Below are 16,656 nucleotides of genomic sequence, written 5' to 3'. Positions count from 1 at the left end.
TGTACGTACGCGTTTTTTTAGTTTTCTATTTCACGGAATTCGAATACACGCAGCCATAAATGCCCAAACTGCCATTTCTTCGAAAATCCTCAAAATAAAACACTTTGAAGTCCACGCGAGTGAAACCGTGGTCGAAATGCTAGTTACTTAATAATAATAATAACTTAATAAAATTGCTTCTTACCTGGTTAAATTAGTTTATAAAATGAAATTATCAAATACTTAATCAATGAAAATGAGGATTATTATAGATATGTACATTGTACATAGTTACTTATTAGTTAGTTATTACCTAAATTGTTAATTTTATATCATTCATTGGTAAAACTGTCATTCGTGGAACTCTAAGTACCTAATTGACGACACTACTTGATGCTGCAAGTACTTGCAACTATAAGCTGTAGGTATTCATTTAGGTATATTTATAATAATTTATAGTACTTATGTATTATACATATGAATACACATACCAACATTATGCAAACATTTGATTTTAGGTGGTTAAACATTTTCTCAGGATGTTTTTCTTAAATCCAAATCTTCGGACGCGGACTGTGAGTGAGAGACACGTCGACACGATATAATGCGGCCCTCAGATGCGGCCCAAGGCAAGCAAGGCCCAAGGCAAGCAAGGCATAAGCCTAAATAAACAACTGCTTAGTAACAAATTAAAATCAATCTCACAATGCAAACACACTAGATAAAAGTAAAAACTAAAAAAAAAAAAACACATTGTTCATCGTAGTAAAAAGCGCGGGAATCTGTGGCGGGAATAACGAAGACATCGAAAGCATAGACTATAGGTATAGAACTAGGCTGTATAGAGTAAACAAGTGAAATTACTGCGAAGGTCATAAACAAAAAGAAAAAGTTGTGTAAGTACTGCACCAGCGCACGCAGATGGCGTTACATAATTTCGATTTTTGTTTTAGAATATATGCATAAACATAGATCTGGATTAAAATATATCCAATTATGGAAGAATGCATCGATTTTATTTTGGGGGGGCAAGTATCTCGCCTCGCGGCGGTGTGAAGAAAAACTCCGGCTGAGTGGCCAGACGGCCGGAGTCTAGGGCGACTGAGTGAGGAACCTTCGGACTATCCGAGCGTTATCCAGAAGGACTGCCCGCTGTATCCCCACTGTCATGGGCTTTACCGGTAAATCCAACCTCCTTAAATATTGTTTTAAGGAGGCAGGAACCAGCCCATTGGTGGACACAACTATAGGGATTATCTCGGCAGACACACCGTCCCACATCTCGACAACCTCGTGCGCCAGATCCAGATATTTGAGCCGTTTATCTGACTCGGCCTTAACAAGATTGTCGTCATGTGGAATAGTGATGTCTACCAAGAAAATCCTAGAAGTTGCTCGGTCCATCACCACAATATCAGGTCTATTCGCTAGAATAGTCCTGTCTGTGATGATGGGCCGATCCCAGTACAACTTGGCACGGTTATTTTCCAGGACTGGCTCCGGCGCGTACTTGTAGTAAGGCACTTTTCCTTCAAGAAGGCCATACTTCAGAGCGAGCTCTTGGTGGATAATCCTGGCTGCTAGGTTTATTTAACAAATAAAATTATTATTATGGCAACAAAATGTTATGATTGACACATGACATGTGACAGATGATTCAACTTTCAGTTTTCACCCCTCAACGGTGTCGCCGTGTCGGCCATTATTTACGAGAGATCACGTTCATCGGCTACACGACGCTGCTTTTAGTGAATTTAATTTATATTTTCCACATTAACTCGGCGAACATTTCAGTGGAAAAAGGAAAAGATAATTGGAGATACGAGCAAAACCTAATATTAAATTATTCCTGGCTTAATTGTTTGAAAGGTGAGTTGATAGGACAAACAGGTATAACGTACAATTTCTCGCATTTTAATTGTGTTGAATTTACTGTATAAAAACGATTTTATTGCATATAAGTTGTTAAAATCCACAATCAATAGCAAACAAGTTTAAATTAGAAAGTTTCACATTATTGTTGTCCACGTGGTACGTGTAAAAGTTCTATTGTAATAATTGTAAATGTCAAAAGTAACCGTTACAGTTTGCCGGCAAAATAGTTTTTGTTTTTTTTACCAAACTTGTTTGTGGGTCAAATACGTTCGGCCATTGTTTGATTGTTTGTTTTATAATTTAAATAGATGGCTGAAGTATCCGAAGTGCCTACCACTCCGACGGAATTATTGGCAGTGGGTCGCCGACATCTTGCCGTGAGGGACTATGGAGCGGCTGTCGAGAGCTTGGCTAAGGCTTGCGAGGAACTAGCCAAGGAACATGGTGACACTGCAGACCAATGTGCTGAGGCGTATTTATGGTAATGTCTTATTTTATTACACACAATGATTTTCAGCCAGTATTTAGTAATAATTGTGTAATTTATGGTTGTTATGGGTGGAGGTCTTTGTGTAGCAGAATTATAGACTTGCTTGTAATAAACTAGCTTACCGCCCGCGGCTTCGCCCGCTTTGTCTAAAACCTAATAAATTATATACTAAAACCTTCCTCTTGAATCCCTCTATCTATTTTAAAAAACCGCATCAAAATCCGTTGCATAGTTTTAAAGATTTAAGCATACAAATTACAAAGGGATATGGGACAGAGAAAGCGACTTTGTTTTATACTATGTAGTGATAACATAAAGCTCAGTTAACTTTCTGTAAAGCGAATTTAATAATATGAACATTAAATTAAATTTTTTAATAACATTTAAAATCATTTTTGGTTGTTTTGTATATTATGAATGTTTTTTATTAGGTATGGCAAAGCTCTTCTTGGTTTGTCGAGGGAAGAAAATGGTGTCCTTGGAGATGGTATGCCAGGAACAAATAATGCTGAAGATGATGATGATGAAAATGATGGTATGTTTGATTTTATTATTAACTATTTTAAAGCATTGAGTAGAAACATGCTGGGTAACTTACAATTTATTTATTGTTATTCTTGTGTCTTTTCTGTTAATAACTCACGCCCTGGAATCACGACACAATAGAAAATCTATTGTGTTGTGGACCGATCGGCGGGCTCAATGGGTTAATAACTAAAGGAAAATTTCTATGTCTTGCATTACCACTTTTTTGAGAAACTACAAGGTTGTGAATCCGTTCTCCTCAATACCATTTTATTCAAGCTTTTTTTACTATATTATATTATCTCACATGAATTTAAATATAAACAGAACAAGAAGAAAACGGAGATGACGATGCTATGGAAGGACAGAGTGAAGCGAATGGAGATGTCACAGAGAAAGAAGTGGAACAGGGCGAAGCAGAGTCCACCACGAAAGATGAAGCGGAGGCAGAGGCTCCAGAACCAGAGAGTAGCACACAGGATGAACAGCCTGTAAGTTAATCCATACTAATCTTAATCTTAATACTATTATAAAGGCGAAAGTTTGTAAGTATGGATGTATGGATGTTTGTTACTCTTTCACGTAAAAACAACTGAACCGATTACAATGAAATTTAGCACACATATAGAGGGTAACTTGGATAAACACATAGAATAGGTTTTATCCCGGAAATCCCACGGGAACGGGAACTATGCGGGTTTTCCTTTGAAAACGCGGCCGAAGCCGCGGGTGGAAATCAAGTTATACTAATATTATCTTAATATATATAAATCTCGTGTCACAATGTTTGTCCTCAATGGACTCCTAAACCACTTAACCGATTATAATAAAATTCGCACACCATGTGCAGTTCGATCCAACTTGAGAGATAGGATAGTATAAACATGTAGGTACCACGGGCGAAGCTGGGGCGGACCGCTAGTAATATTATAAATGCGAAAGTAACTCTATCTGTCTGTCTGTTACTCAATCACGCCTAAACTACTGAACCAATTTTCATGAAATTTGGTATGGAGATATTTTGATACTCAAGAAAGGACATAGGCTACTTTTTATCCCGGGAAAATGATGCAATCCCGGAAATCCCACGGAAACGGGAACTATGCGGGTTTTTCATTGACTGCGCAGGCGAAGCCGCGGGCGGAAACCTAGTAAAATAAAAGTACAGTAGAACACAGATTAACTGAATTAATTGGGATTAGACATAGACTGGTATTAAAGAAGAACAAAATGTTCTATGCAATCTTTTTTAGTTAACAAACAAAGTTCGACTGTAATAATCTTTTTTCTGTATGATGCGGGGTATATATTTTATACCTCCTTTAATCATTAGATATTAATAATTTAATTCCCTATTTTTGTGGTGAGAGTATCTACTGTCGTAGATATTACATAGAGAAAATCATTTATCATTGTAAGTTTAATACTTATATTTTAAAATGTTTATGGTATTTAGAATAGATTCGATCGTTTAAGCATAACTTAATTGTGTTTAAAATATAAATGAGAACAGTTTCATTTTGTTAGAAAATAATCTATAATATAAAAAATAAAAATGAATCCCAAAATGTGTTGGTAAGCGCATAACTTGAGAACGGCTGAACCGATTTCGATAATTCTTTTTTTATTATATTCCTTGAAGTACGAGGATGGTTCTTATGTAGAGAAAACTTAAACATGTACCACGGGCGAAGCCGGGGCGGACCGCTACTAATATATATTTACATCTTTCTGTAGGGTACATCAAATGGAGAAGCTAATGATGAATCAATGGTGAACCTTGACAATGAAGATGATGTTGACAATCTGCAGCTGGCTTGGGAAATGTTAGGTAAGAATCATATTGTATTTTTACACGCTTTTTATTAGCTTCACCTGTATGTTTGTTTGTAACCAACTTGTTTGGGCGCAATTTTGACCCACTTTAAACGGCCAGATTTCGTTCAAACTTTTTAGATTTATTGAGGACCGATGACAATACACTGATTTGATAAAATAAATAATGATTAAAAAAAACTAAAAAACACGGTTTTTATAGAAAACCGAACTAAATGGGTGTTTTTTAGGTTTTTTTTAAACTATTATATTATTCTATAGTTAAAGTTTTTTGTGCATCGAATTTTGTAATAAAATCTGATTACATTTTATATAGTGCACACTTGCACAAACATAATTTATACCATTCTTTAACACCATACACCATACATATATACTAACAACTTTTATATATACAGTGTTTTAAGTAAAAATATGTATTGTCAAGTAAATTATGGACTTCACATAATCTTTGTATTATTGTGGTTATTGCGTTACTTTCAGTTCAAAGAAATTTAGTTTTATGAAGTTGCATAACTTGCTGAATTGCTTACTGAATTGCTTTATATCCGTGTTAACATTCCTCACGAACACAGCCATACCGTAATAAGACGATATTATTGCACAAAATAATCTCCACTCACCCGCAAATTCTTTAATTTTTTTTTTCTCAAGGTGTACAAGTTTATGTGTTATTGTGAAACGTTAGAATAAGTGAATTGTAAGAATTCTTTGAAAATGTCTCTCTCTAAAGCTAACTCTTGTTATTTCATTACAAAAATTAATTTATCTTAAATATAATTTACATTACAATTTCAGATCTCGCCCGAAGCATACTAGAGCGTCGCGCACAATCGAAAGCGGAAGCTGCTCGTACATTATTAGCTGATGTCCATCTTGCACTCGGTGAAGTTGCTCTCGAGAGTGAAACATATGACAAGGCTGTTGTTGATATGCGTAAGTTGTGTTTTTGTTTAATTTTTGACGTGACAACGTCTTATAATTCGATAGAGCCGGCTGCACGCACGAAAAAACATGACTCATGCGGCGTTACCTCGCTCTGAGGCGTTCCATGTAAGGCTTGAAGTGCAAGCGAGAGCGCGGAACGAGCGACAAAGAAGCACAATCGGACGTTGTCACGTTCAACTATCGTCAGTAAATCGACTTTACAGACAACCAAATTTTTTATGAAGTAAGAAACCAAAAAATATGAAGTAGGCATTTATGTTAATTCATTGAGGTGTAAAAACATTTTTATTAAATATTTAAATAAAGTATGGTATGGTTAGGTGTAATTAAATGGTGATCTCCCATGTTCTCTTGTTGGTTGGTCTGTCAATTTTATAAAAACACTAGCGGTCCGCCCCGGCTTCGCCCGTCGTGCATATTTCGCCATAAAAGGTAGTCTATGTTCTTTCTCGGGGTCTAAAGATTGTCTGTGCCAAATTTCATCAATATCGGTCCAGTAGTTTATGCGTGAAAACCATACATACAAACCTTTCCTCTTTATAATATTAGTATAGATATGGTGTTTATAATTAATTGAATGGTAATAATTTGATTTACAGTAAGCTGTTTGGAAATTCAAAAGGAACTGTACCGCAGTGATGATAGGCGCATCGCTGAAACACATTATCAAATTGGTAAGTTTGGTTGTCCTGTACATAGTAGAGATTTAATTGATAAATTAATACAATTCTCAAATAATGTATATTCACTAAAGTTTAAATTTTTTAAAAATAATGAGTCATAATTATTTCTTCTAAGGGCCGATTTTTCAATGCTTGGATAAAACTTATTTGTCGAATAATGTATAAAACTAACATTTTAAAAACGTATTCTAATTGCAAGTATTTGACAGTTTACGTGACATTTTAATATTATCGTGTAATACTTTATTGGACGGATAAGTTTTATCCAAGCATTGAAAAATCGGCCCTATAAATAAACTATTCTATATAAAAAGTAAATTCCATTTTCCATGCTTGAATATTGAAAAACTTTTTGGCCAGTAATAGACATTTGACTATTAAATAACATACAGCTAATTTGTAGGAAATCTTTTTTAATTATAATATTTTGCATTACTTGCAGGTCTCGCAAATTCCCTCGCGTCAAACTTCGAAGACGCGATCACACACTTCAAGAACGCGGCGAATATTCTAGAAACTAGAATCAAATCACTGGAAAGTCCTACCGCAACTGACGATGCTACAGTCAAGAAATACTCCGCAGATCCCTTATATTCGGTTGAGGGAGAAATAAAGGAGTTGAAGGAATTATTACCGGAAATACAGGAAAAAATTCAAGACATGATGGACTATAAGGCCGAGGTAAGACCCTGTGAATGCATTGAGCAGACTAGAGACATGTTGCGGAACATGATTATAAGGGAGAAAAATATGTGCCATATTGAAGTTGAGGCTTAGTTTCGTATCAAGAAGCTTATATCTAATACACTGGACATTTAATATGAACATTAACTTGTAACAAGAAAATATGACCTTGAATGACGCCCGCATGTTTTTTTATCCCTTTCACACCCACTTGCCAAGTTAGGTGTGAAAGGGATAAAAAAACATACAGGCGTCATTCAACGTCATATTTTCTTGTTACAAGTTAATGGTCATAGTGCAATCTCCAGTGTATTAGTTATAAGCTTCTTGTTTCGTATCTAACTAGTATGGTTAGGTGTGTAGTTTTATGAAGTTGATTGTGAATAAGGTTAGATTTAATGTTTTTTAATGTTTTGGATTACAAGTTGTGTGTTTTTGACATCCCTTTTTTAATTAGTGTTAGGTGAAATTGTTCCTGTGATGTTTGCATTCCTATTTTAGTGTTAAAAATTGTTACAAGATAATTGTAGGAATAGACAAATAACTTCATAAAATTACAAACTAATTCCCTCCTTATTACTGCTTATTATGAACCGTAATAACCATAATGTAACTGCTATCTCTTAGGCTTAAATATCCCCAAGGCTGACTATTAGTTGATAAGTATTCTGCCAATCACTATGCCAAATTTGGCATAACCGATGCTCATAAAGGAAGGAATCGTAAATTGTGTTGATGTTCTGTCTCTCTCACACATAAGAACTCATGTATTGCTGTCTTGCTTCCTCACCACCATTTTCCATTCCTTTCTTTATTGGCGCGAGTAACATTTTTAAAATTCCATAGACTGATAATACTCATTAGTATAGATATATATATGTTACGGCTAAAGGTAGGTGAGAACATAAACTTAAGATTAGCCGGCTAAACTTAGGTTTATTTTCGACGAGGTGTTAATGTTAGTTTGTTCTATCTTTAGCCGGCTAAACTTAAGTGTAACCGCAGGCCCGTGGCTAAAAATGTCGGGGTGGGTAGATTTGGTTACTATAATACATGTAAGGAACAGGGCGAGTGTTTTCTGGCACTTCGCCGGCTGCTGCCGCAGCACGCTCGCTGCGCTCGCTCGGCTCGTGCGGGTCTTAAGAGTTCTAACCTAACCTAACCTAGCCACCAGCTTTCTGCCCTGAGTCGGGGTGGGTAGATTTGGTTACTATAATACATGTAAGGAACAGGGCGAGTGTTTTCTGGCACTGTGCGGGCCCCTCAAGCCCTCCACCGGCCCGGCGCTAACCAAATCTACCCACCCCGACATTTTTAGCCACGGGCCTGCGGTTACACTTAAGTTTAGCCGGCTAAAGATAGAACAAACTAACATTAACACCTCGTCGAAAATAAACCTAAGTTTAGCCGGCTAATCTTAAGTTTATGTTCTCACCTACCTTTAGCCGTGACATATATATTGACTGCCGACTCAAGACTGATCTTTGAAATCTGACATAATGCTAATTTTTGTGAAATGTTATATGTATGAGTGCCTTTTTAATAATATTACCATCTAATTGTTGAAATAATACTTTTATTTTATTATTGAATGAGTAAATTTTCGGTTTTAATAAAATATTGCCATTTTTTTTGTTCAATTTACATTTATGGTTATATATTCATTAATCTCAATAAAATTGTCAGTAGCAATGCTCTTGTAACAATAAAAATTAATTCTAAATTGTTGTCAGTATTATGTTATAGTCAGTGCCTTAATCTCGACGCTTTAGCGGTTAGTATATAAGTAACATTGTATTGTTATATACCACAAGGCCATTTTTGTATTGTGATTTTTTTTTTAAATAAACATGTTCGAAATTAACGCGTGTTGTTATTGCAGCGAACCCAATACATTGATGGCCATGTGGTTTTTGTTTGTGGTGTGTGGCCATTGATGTTTTTTTATAACCTTTATCTGTAAAAATTGATATTGATTGTTTGAGAGAGGCAGATTTTAAAGGAAATAATCTTAATATGTAATTTAATATTTACCATTGGTTCAAAAAAGTTTCTACAGAGGGTATTCAAGATACTATAAAATTGCTCTTTTAAAAATATATCATTTTTCCAAAATTTTTTTTAAAGTTATGATGCCTGAAAACAATATGGTTAACCAATTACATGCCATGGATTTTCCATCTTTCATATTATCCATCTGATCATATAAAATTAACTTTTAAATTTAGCCCCACTTAATATCTTTAATGACAAAGCATTTTGTTGAAGCATAGTAAATTAATTTATGAATTATAAATAAGGAGATTTTCTATTATAATAAATGCTTTGCTGTAAAGAAAGGTGTTGCTCCTGGCATCTTCTGGACTGGTAGATCATAATTGGATAAATATATTATTTAAATCATGAACTATGCCATAAAAAAAATTATTTGATTGCAATCAAATATGCATGAATGCATAGGAATTTCAATAATTACAATCTAAAATTCACCGATTATGTAACTGGATGTCTAATATTCAAAATGACATATACACAATAAGCAAAACTCATTCTTTATATCTAGAAACTAGCTGTGCCCTGCGGTTTTACCCGCAGTGCTTCCACTTCTGTTGGTCTTAGTGTGATGATATATAGCCTACAGCCTTCCTCGATAAATAGACTATCTAACACCGAAATAATTTTTCAAATCTGACCTGAGATTAGCGCGTTCAAACAAACAAACTCTTCAGCTATAAACTATTTGTATAGATTTATGGATAAATAAGATAGAAAAGCTCTGAAAGTATAAGTTATCATTTGTCATCCGAGTCTTTAGTTTGCTAAAGCTGCAAAGCAAAACGAATCTAAAATCAGTTTTGTCCATAAATCTGATTTAGTAAAGCTGTTCTCCGAGATATTAGATTATGAGAGAATAGATATACTATTAATATAAATTATGGAATCTAAAACATAACACTAATTTTTCCAGACCATAAAAAGAGTACGAGAAACACTCTGTCCTTCAAATGGAGAGAAATCCCAAAGCAACGGAGCCAGTTCATCATCAGAGGCTAAACCAAAGCCCGCGGCTTCAGATATTTCACATCTCATCAAGAGGAAACGCAAGCCCAGTGAAACCGAAGAACCGGCACCGAAAAAAGTCAATACGTGAAATAGTTTTAACACCTATCTATGTAAAATAATTGTGGACTACGCTCTCAGTAAAGAACCATTTTTGGTGTGAGTGCTAAATGAATAAATTGACACATACATATTATGGTGTTTGACCAATTCGTTTTTTTTAACGTGTTGATTATGAATACTGAATTGTTACTTAATTATGAGGTTATATTCATTTGAAATTTACAGGTTACTGATAAAGAAAGCTTTAGATTAAATATCTTAAGGGGTTCAACGGCCGGCCAGTCGAGTAGACTTGTTTATCAATGGAGGAATCCTACCTTCCTTCCTCCACAGTGGTAACCCCGACGTGATTTGAACACGCATTCTCCTGATACTATCTAAAAGCAAAACCGTATGTTACTATGTTTTCGTAAAAAGATTAAATATCTTAAAATAGAGTAATGTTTCAGTTTTCAGAAATTACTAGAAACTTTAACGACTTGTTAAACCATAGACAACAAATAATGGTGTATTGTATGAGAATAATAATTTTAAAAAGCGTACAACAGTAATTTGCATCTTATTTGACGAGTGCGTGTTAATTATTTTATATAGATGTAAAAGTAAAACCCTTTAAAAGCCTAAATATGTAAATAACGAGAATTAGACCTTATCCAGTATGTATCTAACCTTCACTTTATGATTGAGATCAAACCCCACAGGAGACAAATTTTATTTTCCAATGTCATATTAAGAATTTTTCATGTTTATTTTTTTATAATATGTAACTGCCAGTCTCATGCTTTTGGAAATTTTTAGTCTCCTTCAACTTGACTAATCTTTATGTACTTTTATTATCCAGAGACATAAATTTTCATCTTTTTTTTAATTCCTTAGAAATATCTTTAACTAGATCGAGAATATCCTGATGTTGCAGTTGGCAGACCAATAACTTCTTATTAAAAAGAGCAACCTTTCTCGTTCTAGTGAAGGGTTTTTCTTCGTGTTGGATAAAGATAGGGATAGTGGAAAAATAGACCTAGAAAAGCCCTATCTATAGCTCTAAAGTCTAATAAATAATAATTAATGTCCTTATATTTTTTGTGTATTTATAAGGTAAGTACATAATAGGTTTAAGTGTAACATTGCCTTAAAATTAAATAATTAAAACGGATGAATGAAAAAGAAAATCTCTTGACTGTATTTATTCTAAATTATTATTTGATAAATTGTTTTGACTGAGAATTGTATTGCTTCATTTTTTTCGCTGAAGGCTAAAAATATTTAATTTGTAAGATTAGTGATTAAGATAATATGTAATTTAAATTTATGTTGTATTTAAGGTAACTATTAAACATACACATTTATACGTTACTTTTATTTTTGTTTTCCATTTCATATATAGTTTAATATAATTTCAATGCCTCATATACCTGTTAATTTATTTTCAATGCAATTCGTATTTAAAATACAATAAATTTTATCCGTTTCAAGTTTTCAACGATCAAAATAGATTCTATAATAACATCGTCTACAAATACGATAATTTATAACGATTTGTTATACAAATACGATAACCATTCGCAAATCGTGAAAAAACTTTATCAATTTGCATGACTAGAGTTTTTTGGTGATAAAAATAAACTGTAGACGTTATTTATTTATACGATGAGTCACATGAGTTGAAGTAGTTGGGATTTTGGGTGTTACGTATCGGATCTTTTTTTAGTGAATAGTGATGTTAAACACTAATTATAATGATTTGTTGCCAGACAATATCCTGGTTATGTTTCAAACAATTTTTTACACCCAGCTTTTAAGTTTGTAGCAACATAAGAACAATTTTTTATGTACATAACTAACTTCAGTGAGACAGCATAATGAATGTACAAGATACATACCAGCAATGTATTTAAAATTATATCAAAATAACTAGTCAGGTAAAAATTTAATTGTGGGAAAAGCAAATGTGCAGATAAAAAATATTTTTACAATAATTAACCTAGGCGATATTTGTTTAATGGGCACGATTCCGCTGGTATATTACGTATATAAGTACTTGAATGATCATTATCGTGAGTAGAGTAGGTACACTGTACATGTACTTGTTACTATAGTAAGTCATAAAATTATTTAAGTCACGTTTGTATAAGAAGGTAGGTATTTGAAGTAGGGCCTTGCATCTACAACAATTATAGATAAAACATATTATGCAAAACGATGTTTGATTACAGCTTGTATATAATATTATAAAAAATTCAAATATCCGCCTCACTTCTTACTTGGCACTTTATTAGTAAAATATTCATATTAATAATTTTAGTCAATACATATCATGAAAAACAGACAAGGTTTAGGTAATTTAATTAAAATGAAGGTATTTAAATTGCGTGCGTATATTTTGTCATAATACAACAGAAATAAAATAATAGATAAGAAATAACGAACATTTATTTTGATTACATAACATGGAACACTTTGATACCTGCATACAATTTAACAGGGAGGGTTAAAATAGTATTAAACTTTAACAACAGCTTTTCCAGTGTTTTCACCAGCAAGCATACCGATAAATGCATCGTACAGTTTATCAAAACCCTCTGTTACATGACTTCTAGTTTTAATCTGTCCTTTTTTAATCCATTGCGCTAAATCAGCGAACGCCTCATGCCATCTGTCCTTTGGCTGCGACCAACGTGATACAATAAAACCTTCAATCTTCAGCTCTTTGAACACAATAAATGGTTGAACAACTGTCGCCTTTGGCATTTTTGTATGATCGTCATTATAAGAGCTTATACTCCCGCACACGGATACCCTTCCATATTTATTCATCTGTCCCATTATAGTGCTACTTAATTCTCCTCCAACATTATCAAAGTAACAATCCACTCCTTTTGGAGCAGCCTCTGCTAATGCTTTGGGTATATCAGCTGTCTTGTAGTTGATTGCTTTATCGAATCCTAATTCCTTTTCTAACCACTGCACTTTGTCATCAGAACCAGCGAATCCAATCACTCTGCAGCCCTTGATCTTAGCTATCTGACCTACGATTGATCCGACAGCGCCGGCAGCTCCCGTTACTACAACAGTCTCGCCAGCTTTAGGTTGACAGATTTCTAGGAAACCAAAGTAAGCAGTCGCTCCAGGCATTCCAACAACACCGAGGGCAAGTTCAGTGGGTAGGCCTTGTAGATTAGGTAGTTTATAAACTTTACCAAAAGGATCAGTTGTCTCACTAACTATGCTGTAATCGCACCAGCCTTTGTGCGTAACGACCTTTGTTCCTGTGGGAAACGAGTTATTCTTTGATTCTTGAACTGTGCCGATTTGGAAACTAAACTGGTCATAAGGAACAGGCATAGTAGAGTTATAGGCACGAAGATAAGGGTCAACGCTGATCCAATCCGCTTTAACGACAAACTCGCCCTGTTTTAATGGAGGAAGTTCATATTCAACGATTTCAAAATCATCACGCTTAGGGACACCTTGGAAATGTTTCTTTACGACGTACTTTCTTGCCTTCACCATCCTTAATTTTTGAAAAATGTCTGGATCTGAAATAGATGGAAGATCAATTTGAAATCTTATTCTATTCATACAATAATTAACATTTGTATCTAATATCTCTAATATATCTTACACGCACATAATAATTATTAGCCAGGAAACAGCAATCTACTGAATTAAAATAATTCTCATAATGAATGAATGGACAGTAGCAAAACTAAAAAGTAAAGTTTTTTCTAAAAACTACACATTAAGTTTATTGGCGATTCTTCTCGAATAAAAAAAAATCTATCCAAAAACATGTTAAGTAGGTATGTAAAGATTAAAAAAATTGATTTGGAGTTTTTGGTAATGACTACTTATTTGTTATTGGAATTTTACCAATAGTTAGGTAGGACTAAAGTGTTATTTTTTGTTAAAACTTGATTTCAACAATTGTATTGAGATTCTTAAGTAAGTAAGTAGGTATTAACTAGTTAATTTACAAGGTAGCTGACCCGCATAGATTATCGTATTATTAAAATGTAAATGCCTTTAAATTTAAATAAAATTACGATATGATTTTACTTTCATTACTTACATTTAAACCTATTTGCTTATAATTCACCTACTTAATAAGTTAGGTAGGTAGCTACCTACTTTCAAATTTTCCCTATTTATTCATAACTAGCTGTGCTCCGCGGTTTTACCCGCAGTGCTCCACTCCTGTTGGTCTTAGCGAGATGATAGGTATACATAGCTTATAGCCTTCCTCGATAAATGGGCTACCTAATGCCGAAAGAATTTTTCAAATCAGACTAGGTAGTGGTTCCTAAGATTAGCGCATTCAAACAAACCAACAAACAAACTCTTCAGCTTTATAATATTAAGTATAGATACCTACCTACCTAACACCCGTTAAACTGATACAGAAAATACATTAAATTTTAACGAGATAAGTAGCTCTTCTCTTCTAAGGTCATTTGTAGCCTGTAGGTACATAATATAGTAAAATTTATAATATCAAGTTCTTACTTCTTAGGTACTATTTGGTAATCTGTGATCTATTATGAATTATTATGATGAAATATACCTACTTATATATATCTACCTATTTGTATATAAAATTTACGTGTGATTAATTTATAATATCTACCGTATTGTACACAAAGTCAAGGTTTAATGTCACGGCCTCTGAAGTCTGAATTTCAAGGTCAGTGGGAAACAGAGGGCGTTCGCGTTGTAATGTTGGGTTGGCTCTGGATTGCCCTACACGATTTACTGTAATACTGTTACTGATTTACTGTAAAATTTATTAAAACTAATATAATGAAACTATTGAATAAAGATAGATATAACTCTCTACTAAAATGATAGTATAGGTAATCAAATATTTAGGTACTTACATCAAATAAGCGTTTGTTATATTGCTTGGTCACTATCACAAATAACTCAAATTTTCAATAAATATTTATTAGATGCCCAGTGCTCACCGACGCGGGCGATCTGGTTAAGTTTATTTCAACAACTTGTAGTGTTTGATGATATTCCCTGCTTTTAATGTTTAAGTAGTGATACCGGATATACGTGTATCCTATACACACAAACCACACATAAACGTTGTTATGGTCACATGCGTCGAGAATGTGTGCGTACTATATTACTTGCTCTGTGGTGTGCGTCAGTCAATGAGCTATTGAGATTTATATTCATCATAATATAATAGCCCACACTCTAGAGGACAGCGCGGTTAAAAATTAATAATTTAGAACCTTATGTCTTCGGAATATGATAGTTTTTAGCGATAATATTCGTTTATTATAGTTTGAGACTTGCTGAAATAATATTGAACCAACTTCCAGTTGCATTCATCTATGAACATTGATGAACGGAACGGAACGTTTTTATTTTGTAACGCTATTTTTATGACCGTCCCGTTTTACCTTTGGGTACGGAACCCTAAAAACAAACAATATAATATTTTCAATAGTTGTCAATACTTTATGATAACAGGGTGTATTTTTATAATCAGCTTGGTTTTATACTTGCGCATTCATATATTTAATTGCGAACAATGTTTATTGTTTATACTTAAAATTCCTTATCTAGGTATTTGTATTCACATTCATTACAGACTGAATTATATTTGTGAGATTAAGCCATAAATAGGTATTCTGTTTAATAAAAAAAATAAAAATCTGCTTGAATGATGATTATCGTGAATACACATGTAACTACTCCATTCTTATCAATAAAAATATTCTTAATTTATTTACATACAAGTCACGCTTGTATGTAAATAAATTAAGGTTAAATGGGTAATTAGGTTACTTTTATAAGCCAAACTTTTTGCACAGGTAATTGAATTACACAGCTCTTTTTTGTCATTTTCAGTGCGCCAAGTAAAAAACTCCAATACTTACTAATATCAATAAAATAAGTAACTTTACACATTACAAATAAAATACATCATTACATATTATACACTCTTACATTCATTTCATAAGTAACGCGCGAAACGGAGCTTACGGAGCGCTCTCGATTGCGCTCCTATGAAACAACATTCAGTACATTGCCTCCATACGAAATCCAATAAGAGCGAAAGAGAAATTTCGCCACAGTCCTGCGCGTGAAACAAAAGATTTACAATGGAAAAATAGCCGAATGCAAATTCGGGGATTTTCTAATTTTGCTAAAAAATAATTGAATTCGTTTTGAAATACTTTATAATTTTTAGTGTTTATATATATACATTTATAATGTGGTGTTCATTTTTTTTTGTAATAATCCTGCTAACGCTACATATTGTATTTTCGTTGTTTTATTTCAAGTGAACACCCATACAAAAAAGTGCTCAACGCCGCTAAAGAAGTTTTCACTTCAAAAAATCAAGATTTTCTCACAGGTTAATCTTATATTTCTTTTTATAAACAATAATAATTATGCAAGTATGACTTGCATTTTGTATTAATGACGATAATACATGGAAAATTATTAGGTATATACTATATATAGTAAGATGCGGGCTACCTTTTTACCTACGGT

General features: G+C 33.6%; 3 protein-coding genes across 4 annotated transcripts; 1 reads left to right on the top strand and 2 right to left on the bottom strand.

Annotated features, from left to right (window-relative positions):
* Positions 1-1,071: 1,071 nt before the first annotated feature.
* On the bottom strand, positions 1,072-1,682 carry LOC149906677 (uncharacterized). Its single transcript, XM_090104456.1, has 2 exons — positions 1,655-1,682; positions 1,072-1,559 (listed from the first exon to the last, which is right to left on the bottom strand). Exons 1-2 carry the CDS (start codon positions 1,680-1,682, stop codon positions 1,072-1,074), a joined length of 516 nt encoding a protein of 171 aa, XP_089960582.1.
* On the top strand, positions 1,658-11,489 carry Nasp (Nuclear autoantigenic sperm protein). The gene is made up of 9 exons (XM_090104869.1): positions 1,658-1,848; positions 2,163-2,335; positions 2,776-2,879; positions 3,197-3,360; positions 4,607-4,700; positions 5,504-5,641; positions 6,253-6,327; positions 6,779-7,017; positions 9,989-11,489. Exons 2-9 carry the CDS (start codon positions 2,163-2,165, stop codon positions 10,169-10,171), a joined length of 1,170 nt encoding a protein of 389 aa, XP_089960995.1. The 5' UTR covers positions 1,658-1,848; the 3' UTR covers positions 10,172-11,489.
* A 1,066-nt stretch (positions 11,490-12,555) lies between these two features.
* LOC149906675 (prostaglandin reductase 1-like) lies at positions 12,556-15,176 on the bottom strand. 2 transcript variants are annotated; one of them, XM_090104842.1, is made up of 2 exons: positions 15,018-15,176; positions 12,556-13,679 (listed from the first exon to the last, which is right to left on the bottom strand). In XM_090104842.1, exon 2 carries the CDS (start codon positions 13,651-13,653, stop codon positions 12,643-12,645), a length of 1,011 nt encoding a protein of 336 aa, XP_089960968.1. In that variant the 5' UTR covers positions 13,654-13,679; positions 15,018-15,176; the 3' UTR covers positions 12,556-12,642. The 2 variants fall into 2 exon arrangements, with proteins under 2 accessions (XP_089960968.1, XP_089960969.1); XM_090104843.1 differs by lacking the exon at positions 15,018-15,176 and adding an exon at positions 14,768-14,821.
* Positions 15,177-16,656: the final 1,480 nt, after the last annotated feature.

Source organism: Colias eurytheme, chromosome 8 (assembly GCF_061535395.1).
Source record: "Colias eurytheme isolate Ceu_HAF_F1 chromosome 8, ilColEury1 Martin Lab GWU primary, whole genome shotgun sequence".
In the NCBI taxonomy this organism is placed as follows: Eukaryota; Metazoa; Arthropoda; class Insecta; order Lepidoptera; family Pieridae; genus Colias; species Colias eurytheme.
This window is presented reverse-complemented; position numbering and strand designations above follow the sequence as displayed.